We start from the raw sequence: 17,150 nt of genomic DNA, 5'->3' as shown, positions 1-17,150 counted from the left end.
AAACCTAGTATAGTTAAATTAAAAAATTTAAGGAGATATTTATTTAGAATTAGGGCTTAAAGTATACTTTGTATTTTTTTTCCTAACTTTACTATCTTTTGTTTCATAGTTTCTTGTATTTTAAGTTTATTTTATTTATTTTATTTAGTTGATATTATCTCCTATTTTTTATTTTATTTTATTTTGAATAATTTTTGTAAACCATTTTGGTCAACTTCTGTTTGTGAAAAGACGGTATAGAAATGTTTTCAAATAAATAAATAAATAAATAGCCAACGCAACGAGCGTCGGGCTGTTAGCCACATGTATTTACTGCTGCTCCTGATGAGATGTAAGTCTTCAGAAATCGCTGTTTTGGCCTAACATGCCAGGGTGAGGGATCTGGGTCAACTGAAGGGAGTGCAGGCTGAAGAACCAGAGGGTCTGGATGACATCAAGATAGACTGGGAAAACTGGTGGACCAATTGTGAAAACTGATTATGTCCTTCACATAAGCATGTTTTAAAATCCTCTTAACTGCGCATGTTAAAGCCAACCATTTCTTAAGGAAGATACGCAAAGTATGTTTGCTCGAGTAACCGTTTAAAATTAGGGGCACACATACGCATGCTAGGTGTATTTTCTATCATATGTGCGTAAATGTGTGCACAATTTAAAATTCCAGCGTTTGTTCGCTTGAGCACTCATATGTGCATATGTAGGCACCTGCACGCTCGATTTAAAGTTACTGTCTTTGAGTTTAGAATTTGGGGAAATGCTGCAGAGTTTTTTGGATCAGGATCCTTTCTTCTTTTTCATTTACTTTGATGGGTGTTTTTAAGAGTATATTAGGTTAGGTACAGCAGATGCTGCCTGGAAGTAAATATATGGATGCAGTGACCTCTTGAAGTACACTCCAGCCCTAATTTTTGTATGACTATGTTTTACTAATTATATGCCAACAATTATGGTGTCTTTATTGGCTTCTTTTTTTTGTAAACTGCCAATACTCTTATTTATTTATGATATAGTTCATGCCTTTTCAATGATAGCTCAAGGCGAGTTACATTTAGGTACTGTAGATATTTCCTTGTTCCCAGTGGTCTTACAACCTAAGGGGGTCATTTACTATGCTGCGATATGGGAATAACATATGAAAAACAGCATTTATCACGCAATATAACAATAGCACTTGATAGTCACAATATCACATGCTATTTTGGGCCAAAACACGCCCCTATTACAATGAGCAGCTTTGCATGCAATTTGCATGCATAAATTTTGCAAATTTATTTTTATTTATTTTAAAAACATTATTCATTGCTTCACAGTGATATACAGCATTAAACCACAATACAATCAAAATAAGGTAGATACAGTACAAGCAGATTTCTTCTCAAATTCTACAAATACTTTCAGAAATATGAGTTAGTTACCAAAAACTGATGACATCGACCAGGTTTTAAGTGCATTCAAAGCAGCTAATGCATAGATAATACTATGGAAATAAAATAACTCTGCTTGCCAAGAATCTGGCCATCCATTTTGTAAGGAGCTATAGATAAGTGATCCCAGGTCATAGGGACACTAGTGTGCATCTTGATGTCCCTGGGAATGCCTCTTAAAGGGCCATGTGGCCCAAAACACCCTCCCTGTAACAGAGTAAGATACCTCCCAGGGTTCTGGGCAGACCCCTGTCCACCCCCTGCCACATGTTGAGGCGACCCATACTAAAAAAAAAAAAAAAAAGAAACAAAGGCTCCAAGTCTCACACGGTGATGCCATTCCCACCTGCGCAAACCCCCTTCTCTTTTAAGAAAATCCCCTGGGTTCTCCCCCATCACAGCATCCTACCCTCCAAGCCTCTGTTCATAAATTAGACAAACTCCCTGGTGTCTAGTGGGGCCTCCCCACTGCCAGTCTTCTCTTATCTTTAAAAGGGACTGGTGATGCAGTGGCAGCCCAGGTCGCTCCTTAGGCCCCGAGGTGGTCGATGCCATATTTGAAAATGTGACAGAGGCATGTGTAAGTGGGCTTTTGAAAATAGCTGCAATATATGCTATTGCATTGTCAACAGGTTTAACGTTTGTATGTGTACTATAAGCACATAAATGGGCTATCGATAATTCTTTCAATATATCCTATTTTTGTGTGTGTAAATCCTTTTGATGTTTGCCCCATAAGGATCAAATTTACTAAGCTTTTTTTCCCATAGACATGGATTGGAGAAAAGCCTTAGTAAATCAGGCTCTACATTTGTACCTGAGAGAATGAATGGTGAAGTACTTGCCCAAGGTTCATTGAGTGCTAGTGGGAGGCATGGGATTTGAACGCGGGTTTCCCTGGTTTTCAGCCTGCTGCTCTAAGCAGTAAGTTAGGCCTTCCACTCCTTTTATTCATTCCTGTGTCAGATTCTGATCTATGTGTGATTGCTGAAGTAACTCTTGCATATTTCCCGCTGTATTTGTGCATTTGTAACTTGTTTTTCCTTATTTGCTATTCTACCTCTTTAAAGAGATTTTTCTCTTATTTGCAAATCCTGTAGTTTCTTTCTCCAGGTGTGCTTGTGGATTCTCACTAATTCCATCTGTCCTACTTTAAGAATGGAGGCTTTTTGTGGCCATTCACTTATTTATTTATTTAAAATATTTCTATTCCTCCTTTTATTAGTAATATTGCATAAGGCGGATTACATCATTTCACATTAAAAATCATGATGGACTTTCATACTTCAGCACTTTTTGTGCATTTGGGTCTGTTAATGCTGTCTGTTAGGCCTATGAAAGTTGGTCTGTATGTGTAATCTATTTCTATAAAACCCTGTGAAGGAGTGGCTCTACTTCCCCTCCTTAACCTGTGCTGGACCCGGCATCTAGCCTGGTCCAACTGAAATCCTACAGAAAGAGAGAGAGCTATGGATGGGACCCTACTGGGGCAGGATAAGAATATGAGTGCAGCTGGGATCAGGAAGCTCCTTGTTTCCAGGAGCAGGACTCCTAACCCTCTCTGGAAATTTGTGTTGTGAGTTCTTGCAGAGTGAGACGTACAAACAGCACACTAGACCTCAGTGAAGATTTAATGAGTTGAAGTGAGGAAAGTCAGACCAAGATGAGATTACTTTAATGTTCTCTCACCCTAGCTTGATAGTAGAGAGTCAACTGAGCTGTTCGCACGTCTCACTCTGCATGTAAAATTGGCCCCAAAACCCTAACCCACCTACAGTGCCTGAATGTAATCCGCTTTGAAATGCTGAAAAAAGTGCAAAAAGCAGAATATAAAAAAACAAATCTTCACCTCGAGTTACTAGCTGGCCCTCCTATAGAAGTATAAATAGTTGACTACTAGGTGTACCACCCCAGAGGTGCTCTTTCTCTCTCTCTCTCTTTCCCCTCCCATGGCCAGAAATGCCCAAAATAGAATTTGTATTATTTATCACAAATGCCATTTTGGGCATATCACATAGCTTAATGCCAGGAAAAAAGGTGTAGTTATTTCCAGCATTAAACATGTGACTTGCACAGTGGGATAATGCCCCTGTGTACAATTCTGGTTGCCACATCTCAAGAAAGATGTAGTTGTGATAGAGAAGGGCGAACAAAATGATAAAGGGAATGGAACTGCTCCCATATGCAGAAAGACTAAATAGGTTAGGGCTGTTCAGCTTGGAGAAGAGAAGGCTGGGGGAGGATATGATAGATGTCTTTGAAATTATGAGAGGTCTAGAATGGGTAAATGTGAATCGGTTATTTACTCTTTCAGAAATTAGAAGGACTAGGGGGCATTCCATGAAGTTAGTATGTAGCACATTTAAAACTAATTGGAGAAAATTATTTTTCACTCAACACACAATTAAACTCTGGAATTTGTTGCCAGGCATTGTGGTTAGTGCAGTTAGTGTAGCTGGGTTTAAAAAGGGTTTGGATAAGTTCTTGGAGAAGTCCATTACCTGCTATTAATCAAACTTAGAAAATAGCCACAGCTATTACTAGCATCAGTATACTTTGTTTTTGGGTACTTGCCAGGTACTTGTAGCCTGGATTGGCCACTGTTGGAAACAGGATGCTGGGCTTGATGGACCCTTAGTCTGACCCAGTATGGCAATTTCTTATGTTCTTAATTGATCTCACCCCTTTGAATAAATTTGTAAAATTTGCATTCATGCTGCGTGTTGCGATAACTATCGTGTGCGTTTCATGTTAGATATGATTTGTCTTTCAATATTATTATAAAGTGGATTGTTTTTGAATATGGAAGGACTGGGAATCAAAAGCAATTCTCCTAAATCCCTGCCTGTAGAAAGTAAAGCCAGGACTGGATCCAATGCAAGTTGAAACAGAAAAAGCAGAGCAGCTGAATAAGTCACATGATTGCAGCTTTAACCTTCAGAGAAATTCCTTGCCAGAGAGAGCTGAAAGCTGATGCCAAAACAGACCTTGAATTGCTAGAATAGGGTGAATACCAGGTGAATAAACTTGTAGTGACTGAGACTGAGATACCAGAGAGCTCATGGTGGAGCTTTAGAGCCTGGCCTGGAGAAGGCAACACTGAGTGCCCAGAAGGAGGCAGAACAGAATGGCCTGCATGATACAGCATCAATTGGCCTATGGAAGGCACCATGCAGGAGTCAAAGAGGAACACAGCTGAGAGGCCAAAAAGAGATGCTGCAGGGTGGACAGACAGAGGCACTGTAGAGGAGCTGGCAAGAGGCACTGTAGAAAAGCAAGTGGGAGGCATTGCAGAGAGCCCAGCCCAGAGAGAGGTGCTACTAGGAGCCCAGAGAGGGGTGCTGCAGAGAGCCCGGAGAAAGGCACTACTGAGAGCCCAGAGGAAGGCACTGTAGAGTACCCAAACACAACCACTGCAGAATGGGCAGAGGGGGACGCTGCAGGTGGAGACGGCACAGATAAGTCAGAGAATGCCATGGCAACAGTTGAAAGAGAGTGGAAGCCTGGAGGAGGAGCCACCACAGGAACACTCAAGTGAAATCCAAGGAGTCCGGCTGGGGTAAGAATGGAACCTGGAGCCATTATGAACTCAGTTAAAGGGCTGGGGGTGAACACTAGGCAAAGGGCATAGTGGGTGGTGGTAATAGTACTGTCTAGGGTAACCCTGATGTGTGAGGGTGAGATTGACCCTAAAACCCTGACCCCAAGCCTAGCAGGCGGGAGATCAGATGAAAGGGAGAGGGGGCATGAGGCACTTCCCTGGATGGGATCCAGGGGAAGTGAAGACACTTGGACTAATGAGTACAAGTTGAGGTTGGAGGGTATGTGAAGGAATGGCCCTACTTCTTCTCCTCAACCTGTGCTGAACCAGGCATCTAGCCAGGTCCACCATAAATCTTACAGGGAGAGAGATTTCTGTGGGTGGGACCCTGCTGGAGCAGGATAAGAGTATGAGCTCAGCTGCAATCAGGAGGCCCCGCATCTCCAGAAGCAGGAGTTCTTGGCCCTCTCTGAACGTTTGGGTTGTTAGTACATTGCAAAGGTAGGTATACTAATAAAAGTTGAAGTTGCATGGATAAAGGCTGGAGTCAGCATGATTCCTGTTCTAGCCTATAAAGATTTTACTTAGCTACTGTACAAACCCATAGTGCCAGATTACCCAATAGGCAAAATAGGCACATGCCTAGGGACCCCAAGGTTAGGGCCCTCCTCCCCATCCCTATAGGATGACATTCACATAGGCAGTATTACTGAAAGCTTACGCCTTTTCCATGTCTTTCTGCATAGGCCCCCATGTCTATCCATACATTGCTTGTGTCCATCTTCACATTGCCCATGTCTGTTTGGAATACTAAATTGAACTTACTGCACCACATTGCATCAAAGTTGCGGTTCAAGTCTGTCCCAAAGCAGGTACCATTGTTATATTTTGCCCGGGATTTTCTCCAAAGACGGTCCTGTGCAAAAGCAGCAACATAAAGGATATATTAAAAAAAAAAAGAACCTCTACCCACTGTGTACCCAATAGGCATTCATAGTTTGAAAGCTCACATGGCTAGTGAAAAGTGATGAAAGGCTAAACTTCTTAAGATAGACACTCTCCACCTCGATTTCATTTCTTGGTAGTATTAATGTCATTCAAGAAGATGGCTAGAGGAATTTGGATCTTGCCTGTGATGAGGATTCTTTGGCTTCAGTAAATTGAAGAATACTGGAAGCACTGGCTTGGTCTGGTTGAAATTTGAGATATTTTAAATGGAAGACATGGTGACAAAGGAAAAAAAATGTCTTCACTCATCAGACTGTATTGGTGTAATGAAACGTTTAAGTAGGTGAAAATAAAAATGAGTCTTTTTTTTGTCTGATAAACTGCAAGTAACTCTTTCAAAGAGGGACTGCTGCCAACTCTGACAGTGAAAATTTACTTAGTCTGATCTGGTAGAGTTAATAAAAGGGAAAGAGAAGTCAGAGTGAGACTAGAATGATAGTTTTAATACTTATCTGCAATAAAAATAATACACTGAAATATCTTAAATACTACTGTACCCCTTGCCCCAATCTGGTTGTGGGCACAGGGGTTCACAAGGAGGATCATGGCCAAGGACAGGCCTTATGACCTTCTGGGTTCTCATGCAGGGGGGAAAGAAGTCTCTCAAGGCCCTTTGAGGTTTTCCTCACTGGAGCTATCTTGCTGATCAGCCCAGGCCAGGTACAAAAGACACTACTTAGGCATACAGACTGCTATTCAAAAATTTAAACTTTTTACTTGAACCAATAGCAGGAAAAACAAAGTCCAAAATCATTGATACACCAATGACTAGAGCACCAAACAGTAAAATAGCATTCAAAAATCAGAAAAAAAAATAAATCTCAGTTTTTCCACAACCCTTTGCTTCCCTCCCAAGAATGTCACTTCTTGGGACAGGGACCCTCTTCCTTTGGGTCTTCCCAAGTACATGCTTTGAAAGCAGCTCTTTTTTTTTCTCCCATCAACTTCTCCTACTCTGCTGAGCTTCTGTATGATTTCTCTTTCAACCAGAAACTCTTTAGGGCTCTTACACCAGTTGGGCGGTTTTCTTATTCCAAAACTCCCCCAAGGACAACATTCTCTCTCAGTGAATACCTCTCCAAGACTTGTCCTACTTAGATGAGGAATTTCAAAGACCTCTACTTTCTGACCACTTCTATCTCCCATTCAGAAGTCTCAGGATTCGCCCTGTTGAATTCCAGGACTTTTCCCCTTCCTTGAAGTACTGAGAACCCCTACCTTCACTGGACAAGAACTCCTCTTTTCGAGACACTCGTAAGAAGTGAAAAGGTCCCATTTCTGGTACATTCCTTGTGTAAGGAAAGAGCTCAAAGGCACAACTCCATGAAGAGGTAGAATTCTCCAACTATGGTTAACAGGCTGGTTTCTCCTGACTCTGACTCCCCTGGTACTCCTCCTGCATCACACGGGTGCAGGAATTTTATCAAACTTAGACATTTCTCATTGGGTAGTGTCACACCTCCTTAAACAATCCCAACTATTCTGACCTCACTAACAGTGGCATGTTCTGTTGTGTCCAATGTTTCTACACTATAGTGCTCCTACATTAATAAGGGGCAGATTTGGAGGACCCTTACCCCAGTGTGAAGAAAAAGTATTTCTTACATTTTTTTAATGTGCTTCAATCACTTACCGTCGTCCAGGAGTAAATATATCCATCAATATTGAGTACTGGTACAATGTAAAAGTCTATGTTTTTTAGAATCTCCTTTATGTTCTGGTCATTATTGTAATTTTGCAGAATCTGAGAATGAAAAGTACAAGGTAAAGGCCAATTACTGAAAGACGAATGAAATAGGATCTTATGGATATACTGATGAAAGACTGGTGAGAATTTTCATAAACCTCCATCTTTCCACTGTGCTCAATGGAACTGCCTTGAGTTCTTCATTCTTGGGAACTTGAAGAAATCATTGCAGTAGCTGATAATTATTGAAATCTAACCACTCCATGTTGATATTTTACTGTTGGTATATACAATTCTTTCTATTGAGGGAGTTTTAGTAAGTCAGATTGTACAACCTGTGTTGAAACTTAACCTTGCCACTGAAATTAAGATCTTAAGAGGTCCATATTCAGTCAGTAGCCAAATTGCAAAGTTAGCCGGTTAAATATCCAGATAATTTTGGAGGGATATTCAGTAGTGCAGTTGCACTACTGAATATAGATGGTTATCTTAAAGATAGCTAAATAAGTTTATCTGGCTAACTTTAGGATAGCTCTGTGGCACAACCAGAATTAGTCGGTTATGTTATCCGACTAACTCTGAATACCATTTAGCCAGATAACTTAGCTGGCTAATCTAACTCCTCCCAGAAATGCCACTGAAATGCCCCAAAGTTATTTGGCCACATTTTAGTTGGATAATGAGATATCCGATTAAAGTTTAACTGGATACATAGGGGAAATAGTCAAAAGTCAGCATTTAACTAGATAACCTGTGATTTGGTCCTCTAAGTGCCTACAAAAGATTCCATGGGACAAGGAAGACATGACCTTGAATGTATGTATCCTTTGAATAAAGGCTCCCTAAGCAGTATAGCACTCTTGGAACATTAGTATTATGATCTAATCATCATTAAAGCTTGGAATTTATTATAGCTGCAAAGTATCATGAAACTTGAAAGCTGCAGAGTATCATGAAACTTGGCCTTTTTGAGAAATAACCATTTCATGTCCATCATATCAACTTAGATCAATGATGATTGTGGGCACAGGCTCTTACACAGACAGTAATGGTGTTTAAATTGTCAGCTGTGCGATGCCGGGGAGGCGGAGTCAAGATGGCGCTGAAGTAGGTTGCATTGCGTTGCTGCTCCGGCGTTTCTTTCTGTCGAAGAAGGCTTAGTGCCGTAATTTGTTTATAAAATGCCCCCTAAACGAAAGGGCAGACAGAGAGCGTATCCCTCGGCGCCTCCGTTACCCCCTGGGCAGCGTACAATCGGACAATGCACTCCAAAAACCGAAGGAAGTGGGCTGGTTTCTCCGGCTGTCGGGCCAGTTGTAGGAGAACACGACCCGACCATGGAACTGTTTTCTCTCAGCCCGCTAGATCAGCGACCACCTCCAGCGGAGCGGGAACCCTCAACACCGAGCTTGGAAGCAGGATCCGAAGCGGGTGCCATGACTTTTCGGCCCGAGGGAGAAGTGTTGAATGAGGAGAACGCCCGGAGTCCCAGTTTGTCTGGAGAGAATGGAGCTGGAGGCTTTGAGCTGAGTGGGGAGCTGAATCAGATCAGCGGAAGCGGTGAGAGTATGCCATCTTTTACCCCCCTCATACCCGGTGAAATTATTAATATCAAGAAACCTGAGGTAGTCATGATGGAGTCCTTGTGGACACTAACATTTATTTATTTAAAAGTTTTTTATATACCGCACATGGGGTCACTTACGTGTCCGTCTAGGCGGTTTACAATTTACATACACAATAAAAACAATTTGAACATAAGACACAATAAAACATCAATAATGGTGAAGTCCTTGAATGAATGTTCAGTGAATATAAGTACTTTGTCATCACAGCTATGTACAATAAATGAAAATTTTGGGAAAACTAAATTTGAAACCATAGAAAAATTGAACAAAATGGAAGAAGAGCTGAAACAAGTTAAACAAGTGCAGACTACTATGGTGCAGAACTTTGGGACTGTGAATAACAAGATTGAATACTTAGAGAACGTGAACAGACATTTGAATCTCAGAATACTGAATTTTCCAAGGGTGGTGGGAGAAATCCCTCGGATTACGATTAAGAGATATTTCTCGGAAGTTCTAGATATTTCCTCAGATAATTCTCCCCCACTCGACAAAGTTTATTTTCTACCTGCTCGCAGATCTCAACGAGGACAGTTAACATCTCCCAATGTCCTGGAAAATCTTACAGAATTCCTGGAATCTTCTGCGTATGAGGTGGTGGAGAGAGTCACTCTCCTGATCTCCTTCTTTAATGATAAGGACTTGGGAGTAATAATGAGGGCTTATTTTAAGAAGTCCAATAAAAACTTCATGGGGGCTAATGTTGCTATATACCCAGATGTATCGAAAATTACCCAACAGAGAAGGAAGGCTTTCCTAGAGCTAAAAACAGAAGTTTTGGCTCTAGGAGCATCCTACTTCTTACGCTTTCCGTGTAAGTGCATAGTTAAGTATGGTGAAAATACTCATATATTTTACCAACCTGAACATCTCAAAAATTTTGTTGAAGGGAAAAAAGTTTCCCTCCAAATAAACACCAATGTCTGATCTATATATTAGATTAAGGTTAACATCTTTCAGCGCCGCTATTTTATTAAAGATATTTCTCTGAGAACTCCTATTTTTCCGCAGTTTCCTGCCCCCCCACAAGTTAGTGGTAAAATGGGTTTAAAAAGACAAAAGAGTTTGATGTAATATTTCCTTTATTGTTATTCTCAATGCGATTTGATTTGATACTCTTTTGTAAACCATATTTCTGATTTCAAAGTGGATGCTTTGTATATTATGTTTGGAAAACTGATAAATAAAAAAAAAATAAAAATTGTCAGCTGTGCACAGTTTCTTTAACAACCATTGAAACAAGTGAGGCTATGTCTTCTCTTTGTCATAAATATTTATTTATTTATCAGTGGGCCAAATTAAAAGGAGCTATTACAAAGGCAACAAATCTATATGTTAGAAGAAGTAAACAAAAGTAAGAGGAAAAAGAAACCAATCTGGTCTATAAGGAGGTGACTGACAAAATAAAGGCAAAGGTATAAAGGACAAAAGGTAAGAATATCTGATAAAACTGAGGGAGAGGAAGAAAGAAATCAGGAAAGTGAAAGATCAAGTGGAAGAAAGGACTGCCAAACAGGTAAGGAGAGCTGACAAAACATTTTTCAGATATATCAGAGAAAGAAATAAGGCCTGAAGTAGTATACTGAAACCGAAAGGTGACAAGGAGCAATGTGTGGAGAGAGAGACAAAGAAATGGTGGAAATATTTATATATTTATTTATTTAAGAGTTTTTATATACCGTCATTAAGTTATTTACCATCATAACGGTTTACAATAAGGCACTTATATCAAAGAAAGTGTAGATCCTAATTTACATAGATGGTGCCATTGTGATTCGGTAACAAACAGTAATTAAGAATAATATGGGTTGTGCTCAGGAAATTACCTTTAGAGAAATTCCCTTGGGGGGTTAAGTGTTTTATGGTACTTCATCCTGATGGTTTGACTACAGTTAAAAGTGAGTGAACTAATTTCCAGTAGTATCTGGAAAATATGCTTTGGGTGCTCTGAGTCCGCTTTAGCCTTATTTATTTGCCTGCGTCGTTTTCTTTCTTGAAGGCTTGTTTGAAAAGCCAGGTTTTGAGTTGTGTTTTGAAAAGTTTATGATTACTCTGGAGTCTTAAGTCAAGGGGCATTAAGTTCCATATTGTGGGACCAGCCAGAGACAGTGCACGTTCCCTAACTTGGGTAAGTCTTGCTGCTTTTACAGATGGAATCGTTAAAAGAGCTTTGTTTGCTGATCTTAAATTTCTGTGTGGGATGTGTACTCGAAGTGCTGTGTTCAGCCACTCTACTTTTTCGTCATGGATAAGTTTGTGTATTAAGCAAAGTGCTTTGAACTGAATTCGCTGTTCTATGGGTAGCCAATGTAGTGTGGCAAGTGTATCTGTTATGTGGTCTCTTTTACTTTTTCCAGTGAGAATTCGAGCTGCAGCATTTTGTAAAATTTGTAGCGGTCTTATTGTAGTGTAGGGTAGACCAAGTAGTAAAGCATTGCAATAGTCCGTGCTGGCAAATATCACAGATTGAAGTAGTGTACGGAAGTTTGGCAGGGATAGTAATGGTTTAAGTTTTCTAAGTATCATGAGTTTTGCATATCCTTCCTTTACCTTTAGTGAAATGTGTTGTTTGAGGTTTAGTTCAGTGTCAATTATTACGCCGAGATTGCGAACTTTCTCGGCTAAATCAATTTTTTGGTTGCTATTGAGAATTATTGGAGTTTGTGTAATATTCATGTTTTTCCTTTCTAAGTGTATGAATTCAGTTTTGTCTATGTTAAACAAATACTTCAGTTTGGTGTTCACTAAAGAAGACCCTATAGAAGGACCATTGCTGGTTGACAAGATCATAAATGGGGATGAGGAAGATGAAACTGCATTTACAGAAGAGAAGGTATGGGATGATCTAAGCAAACTGAAAGTGGACAAGGCCATGGGGGTCAGATGAGGTACAAAGAGGATAGTGAGGGAGCTCAGCTAGCGGATCCCCTGAAAGACCTGTTCAATAGAAAATCTGGAAATGGGAGTATTTATTTATTTATTTATTTAACATTTTTCTATACCGGGATTCATGTAAAATGTTACATATCGTCTCGGTTTACATTGTAACTGAAAAACTGGCATGAGAAATGCAATTACAGAGAACAGGGCATAAAACTTGGATCAGGTTACATGGGTAGAAAACTTGGCACATAATTAAAAGTGGGGAGAACAAATGCCTATTAAAATTACAAGGCACTTAATATAATATAAGGAATAAAGCTATGTGTTAGGCTGCGGACGAGTAAGGTTATTAAATTGTAAGGGTGGCATGGATGGATAGTCTTAAATTTATACAGTTGGTGTGATGGTGTTGATGTATGTTGATGTCATAGATGTCGTACTTAGAATGCTTGCTCAAATAGCCAGGTTTTTAGTCTCTTTTTGAAGTTGATAGGGCAAGGTTCTGAGCGGAGTTCTGGCGGTAGAGAGTTCCATTGGGTAGGACCTGCTACTGACATGGCTCGTTTGCTTAGAGAGGTTTTGATGTGTGTGGTTAGTAGAGTGTTTTTGTAGGCTGTTCTCGTCGGTCTGGATGGAAGATGTGGTTGAAGTGGGATGTTGAGTTCCAATGGAATGAGCTTGTGGATGGTTTTGTGAATGATCATCATTGTTTTGTAAAGTACTCTGTATTTGATTGGGAGCCAATGTAGGTTTCTTAAGATGGAGGTAATATGATCTCTCTTGTTGGTCTTAGTCAGTATCCTGGCAGAGGCGTTCTGCAACATTTGAAGGGGTTTAATGGTGTTAGCTGGAAGGCCGAGTAGCAGAGAATTGCAGTAATCGATTTTGGAAAAAATAATTGCTTGGAGTACTGATCGGTAATCTTGGAAGTGTAAGAGTGGTCTGAGACGTTTGAGGACTTGTAATTTATAGAAACCCTCCTTAGCAGTGTTGTTGACGAATCTCTTTAGGTTTAATTGATCATCCATAATGACTCCCAGGTTTCTCACATGGGGGGAGAAGGAGGCCTGATTTATGGGGTTTAAGATTGGCTTAGAGTGGGTACCGTCTGGAGAGATGAGGAGTATTTCCGTTTTATTGGAGTTGAGGATTAGGTTAAGGCTAGAGAGCAGGTTGTTGATAGATATAAGGCAGGTGTTCCAGAATTCTATTGATTTTTGAAGGGAATCTCTAATCGGAATCAGAATCTGTACGTCGTCTGCGTAGATGAAATGCTTTAGTTTTAGTTTGGAGAGGAGCTGGCATAACGGTAAAAGGTATATGTTGAAAAGTGTCGGTGATAATGAAGAGCCCTGAGGGACTCCCATAGATGAGTCGACGGGGAATGATTCGTTGTTGTTGATTCTAACTTTGTAGAATCTGTTTTGTAGAAATGATTTAAACCAATTTAGCGCAGTGTCTTTGATTCCTATGTCGGTTAGTCGTTCCAGAAGTAGTGAGTGTTTTACCGTATCGAATGCGGCTGATAGATTGAGGAGTATGAGTATACAGGATTGTTTTTTGTCAAGATTCAGGAGAATTGTGTCAGTTAAAGAAATAAGTAGAGTTTCAGTGCTCCGTTCTTTGCGAAAGCCGAATTGTGACGGTGCTAGGATTTTGTTTTCTTCTAAGTAGTCTGTAAGTTGATTGTTCACTATTTTTTCTAGTATTTTCGAGATGAAAGGAAGATTTGCGATAGGTCGAAAGTTGGCTGGGTCATCTGGGGATAGGTTAGGTTTTTTCAGGAGGGGTTTGAGGATTGCGAGTTTCAGCGGTTCTGGAACTGAACCTTGCATTAGTGAGCAATTTATGATGTCTGAAATAGGTTTGGCGACAGTGTTTGGGATGGCAATGAGTAAATTGGGGGGAATTGCATCTATGGGATGAGATGCTGGTTTGAGTTTCTTAAGGATTGTCTCGATCTCTAAAGAGGAGGTCAGTTCAAATTTTTCCAGGGTTATGCTCTGCTGGACCAGTGTTGGGTAGAAGGGGGGTATCGGGGGGCCTGTAACTGCTTTTAGAGGTGTGATCAGGTCTGTGATTTTCTTCTTGAAATAAGTTGCTAGCTCAGCGGCTTTTGAGGCGGCTTGATCGTCTGGGATGGATGGGGGGGAGGTTTTGGTGAGAGACGAGACGAGAGAGAATAGGGCTTTAGGATCGAAGATGAAATGGTGAATTTTGTGGGAGTAGAAATCCCTTTTGGTTTGTAAGATGGATATCCGGTAGCGATGCATGAGAGACTTGTATGTCTCACGGTTGGCTTGTGATGGATTTTTTTCTCCAAAAAAGTTCTTTACTTCTGAGCTCTTGTTTCATGGTTTTAAGTTGTGGGGTGTACCAGGATTTCCTGTTGTTCAAGTTGGAATGGATGTTTTTTGTAATTAACGGGCAAGTGATATCTGCAACGTTCTTTGTTATCTTGATCCAGGATGATGTGGCTGAATCTGCGTTTGAGAGGTCAAGGTTGTTTAATGCTGTTGTGAGGTGAGTGTTCATGGTGTCGGAGTTGCACAGTTTCCTGTATTGGAATGTGGATTTGTGAGTAGGCTTAGGGGTGGGTTGGATGTTTTTCAGAGTGATAGATATCATCTTGTGGTCTGACCATGGGACTGGAGAGCAGATCAAGGAAGAAATGGGGGAAAGGTTTTTGTTAATGAAGATTAAATCCAGGGTGTGACCCACTTTGTGAGTAGGTTCCTTGATGATTTGGTTGAAGCCCATAAACTTGAGTGTAGTGAGAAATGTTTCACAATTGGAAGATTGTGTAGATTTGTCCACATGGAGGTTGAAATCTCCCATTATTATAGCGGGGGAGTCTGTGTTAAAGTGTTTGGCTATGAGTTCGATTAATGAGGATGGGTCTGAATCTAGGCTTCCTGGAGGGGCATAAGTTAGGCATATTTGAAGGTGTTTGGACTTGAAGAATGCAACTTCGAGTGAGTTTGATGAGTTAGTGGTCTGGAGGGATAGACCTAATTCTTTTTTGGCGGCTAATAGCAATCCCCCACCTCTTTGGTCCTTCTTCACAAAAGTGGTAGCAGAGAGGAGTCTGGAAATTACAGGCCAGTTAGCCTCATGTTAATTGTGGGAAAATTGATGGAGACTGCTGCAGGAAAGGATAGTGAACTATCTACAATCAGGTGACTTGCTGGATCCAAGACAGCATGGATTCACCAGGGGAAGGTCCTGTCAGACCAATCTTATTATTTTTTTGATTGGGTGACTAGAGAATTGGATCGAGGAAGAGTATTCTAGGAAGTCTACTTGGATTTCAGCAAAGCTTATGATACGGTCCCACATAGGAGGTTTGTGAATAAAATGAGAAGCTTGGAAGTGAGCACCAAGATGCTAGCATGTATTACAAACTGGTTGACTAATAAGAGACAGCATGTAGTGGTAAATGGAACCTACTCTGAAGAGAGAACTATGTTAAGTGGAGTGCCACAGGGATCAGTTTTGGGACCGGCTCAGTTCAATATCTTTGTGATTGACATTGTGGAAGAGATAGAAGGTAAAGTTTGTCTACTTGCAGATGATACTAAGATCTGTAACAGAGTAGAGAGTGAAAAGTAATTTAAGAAAGTTTACCAAGTGGTTGAAGATTTAGCAGCTGGGATTCAATTCTAAGAAGTGCAGAGTCATGCATCTGGGGTGTGGTAATCCGAAAGAGTTATATATGATGGGGAGTGATACACTGATGTGCACAGACAAGAGAGAGACCTTGGCGTAATAGTATCTGGTGATCTGAAAATGGCAAAGCAATGTGACAAGGTGATAGCTAAAGCCAGAAGAATGCTGGGCTGCATAGAGAGAGGAATGATCAGCAGGATAAAGGAGGTGATAATGCCCTTGTACAGATCCTTGGTGAGGCCTCACCTGGAGTGCCATGTTCAGTTCTGGAAACAGTATCTCAAAAAGGATAGAGAAAGGATAGAAGTAGTCCAGAGAAGGGTGACCAAAATGGTATGGGGTCTGTATTAGAAGACCTATGAGTAGAAGCTGAAAGATCTAAATATGTAAATCCTGCAAGAGACGAGGTGCAGGGGAGATATGATACAGACCTTCAGATATCTGAAAGGTTTTAATGATGTATAAATTTTGAACCTTTTCTGTTGGAAAGGAAACAGTAGAACTAGGAGTCATGAAATGAAACTCCAGAAAGGATGATTCAGGACCAATATCAGGAAATATTTCTTCACAGAAAGGGTTGAATGCTTTCTGGAGGAAGTAGTGAAGAATAAAACAGTCAACGAATTCAAAGGGGCATGGGATAAACACTGTGGATCCCAAAATACTAGAGGATGGAAATGAAGAAAAGGATGCATGGGTGTAGCCTGCATGGAGTGGCAGTTACTACCCTTAACAGAAGGTTTGGGGATTACTTGATGCTTTTGACACAACTGCAACATTGCTCCCCATTTTTAATGATAAGAGAGTGGTGGGGGAAAGGGGAACTGGATACAGACAACAACCGATATGGGCCCTGACTTTTATGGTCTGGGGTTCTGACATGCAGACATAACTCTTGATGAACCCAATCATCAAGAGTTCAAAAAAAGACTAAAGACTCTTCTTTTCCAACAAGCCTTCCCAGACTCACAATCCTACCAAGACGGAAAGTCTTCCCAAATAAGAAGTATCCCCTAATTATGGTCACCATACCAAGTCCTACCTTCAGGTCTCTGCAACTGGACAACAATCTTTGAGTTCTAAAAATTAATCTTATTATTTATATTTTCCTCTGCAACTGGACTACAATTTCTAAGTTCAAAAATTCATTTTATCTTATTATTTATATCTGGCATGGTTAATATGTCACTATATCCAAGTTAAATAGTTAAATTATACAGATTATATTACATAATTTTATTAATTACAATGTTAAACTATACTATATTATTTATTATCATTATGTTAAATTGTCATCCAGTTATATTGTT

General features: G+C 40.4%; 1 protein-coding gene across 1 annotated transcript in view; it reads right to left on the bottom strand.

The window, feature by feature from the left end:
- LOC115093252 (carboxypeptidase O-like) overlaps positions 1-17,150 on the bottom strand; it is a 77,675-nt gene that overhangs the window by 15,471 nt on the left and 45,054 nt on the right. Inside the window, exons 7-8 of the mRNA XM_029604925.1 lie at positions 7,607-7,717; positions 5,791-5,881 (exon numbers count right to left, since the gene is read on the bottom strand). Of these exons, the coding sequence (XP_029460785.1) occupies positions 5,791-5,881; positions 7,607-7,717 (202 nt within the window). The remainder of the gene's footprint in view (positions 1-5,790; positions 5,882-7,606; positions 7,718-17,150) is intronic.

This window comes from Rhinatrema bivittatum, chromosome 6 (assembly GCF_901001135.1).
Source record: "Rhinatrema bivittatum chromosome 6, aRhiBiv1.1, whole genome shotgun sequence".
NCBI lineage: Eukaryota > Metazoa > Chordata > Amphibia > Gymnophiona > Rhinatrematidae > Rhinatrema > Rhinatrema bivittatum.
Note: the sequence above shows the minus strand (reverse complement) of the source record. Positions and strands in the feature narration are given on the sequence as shown.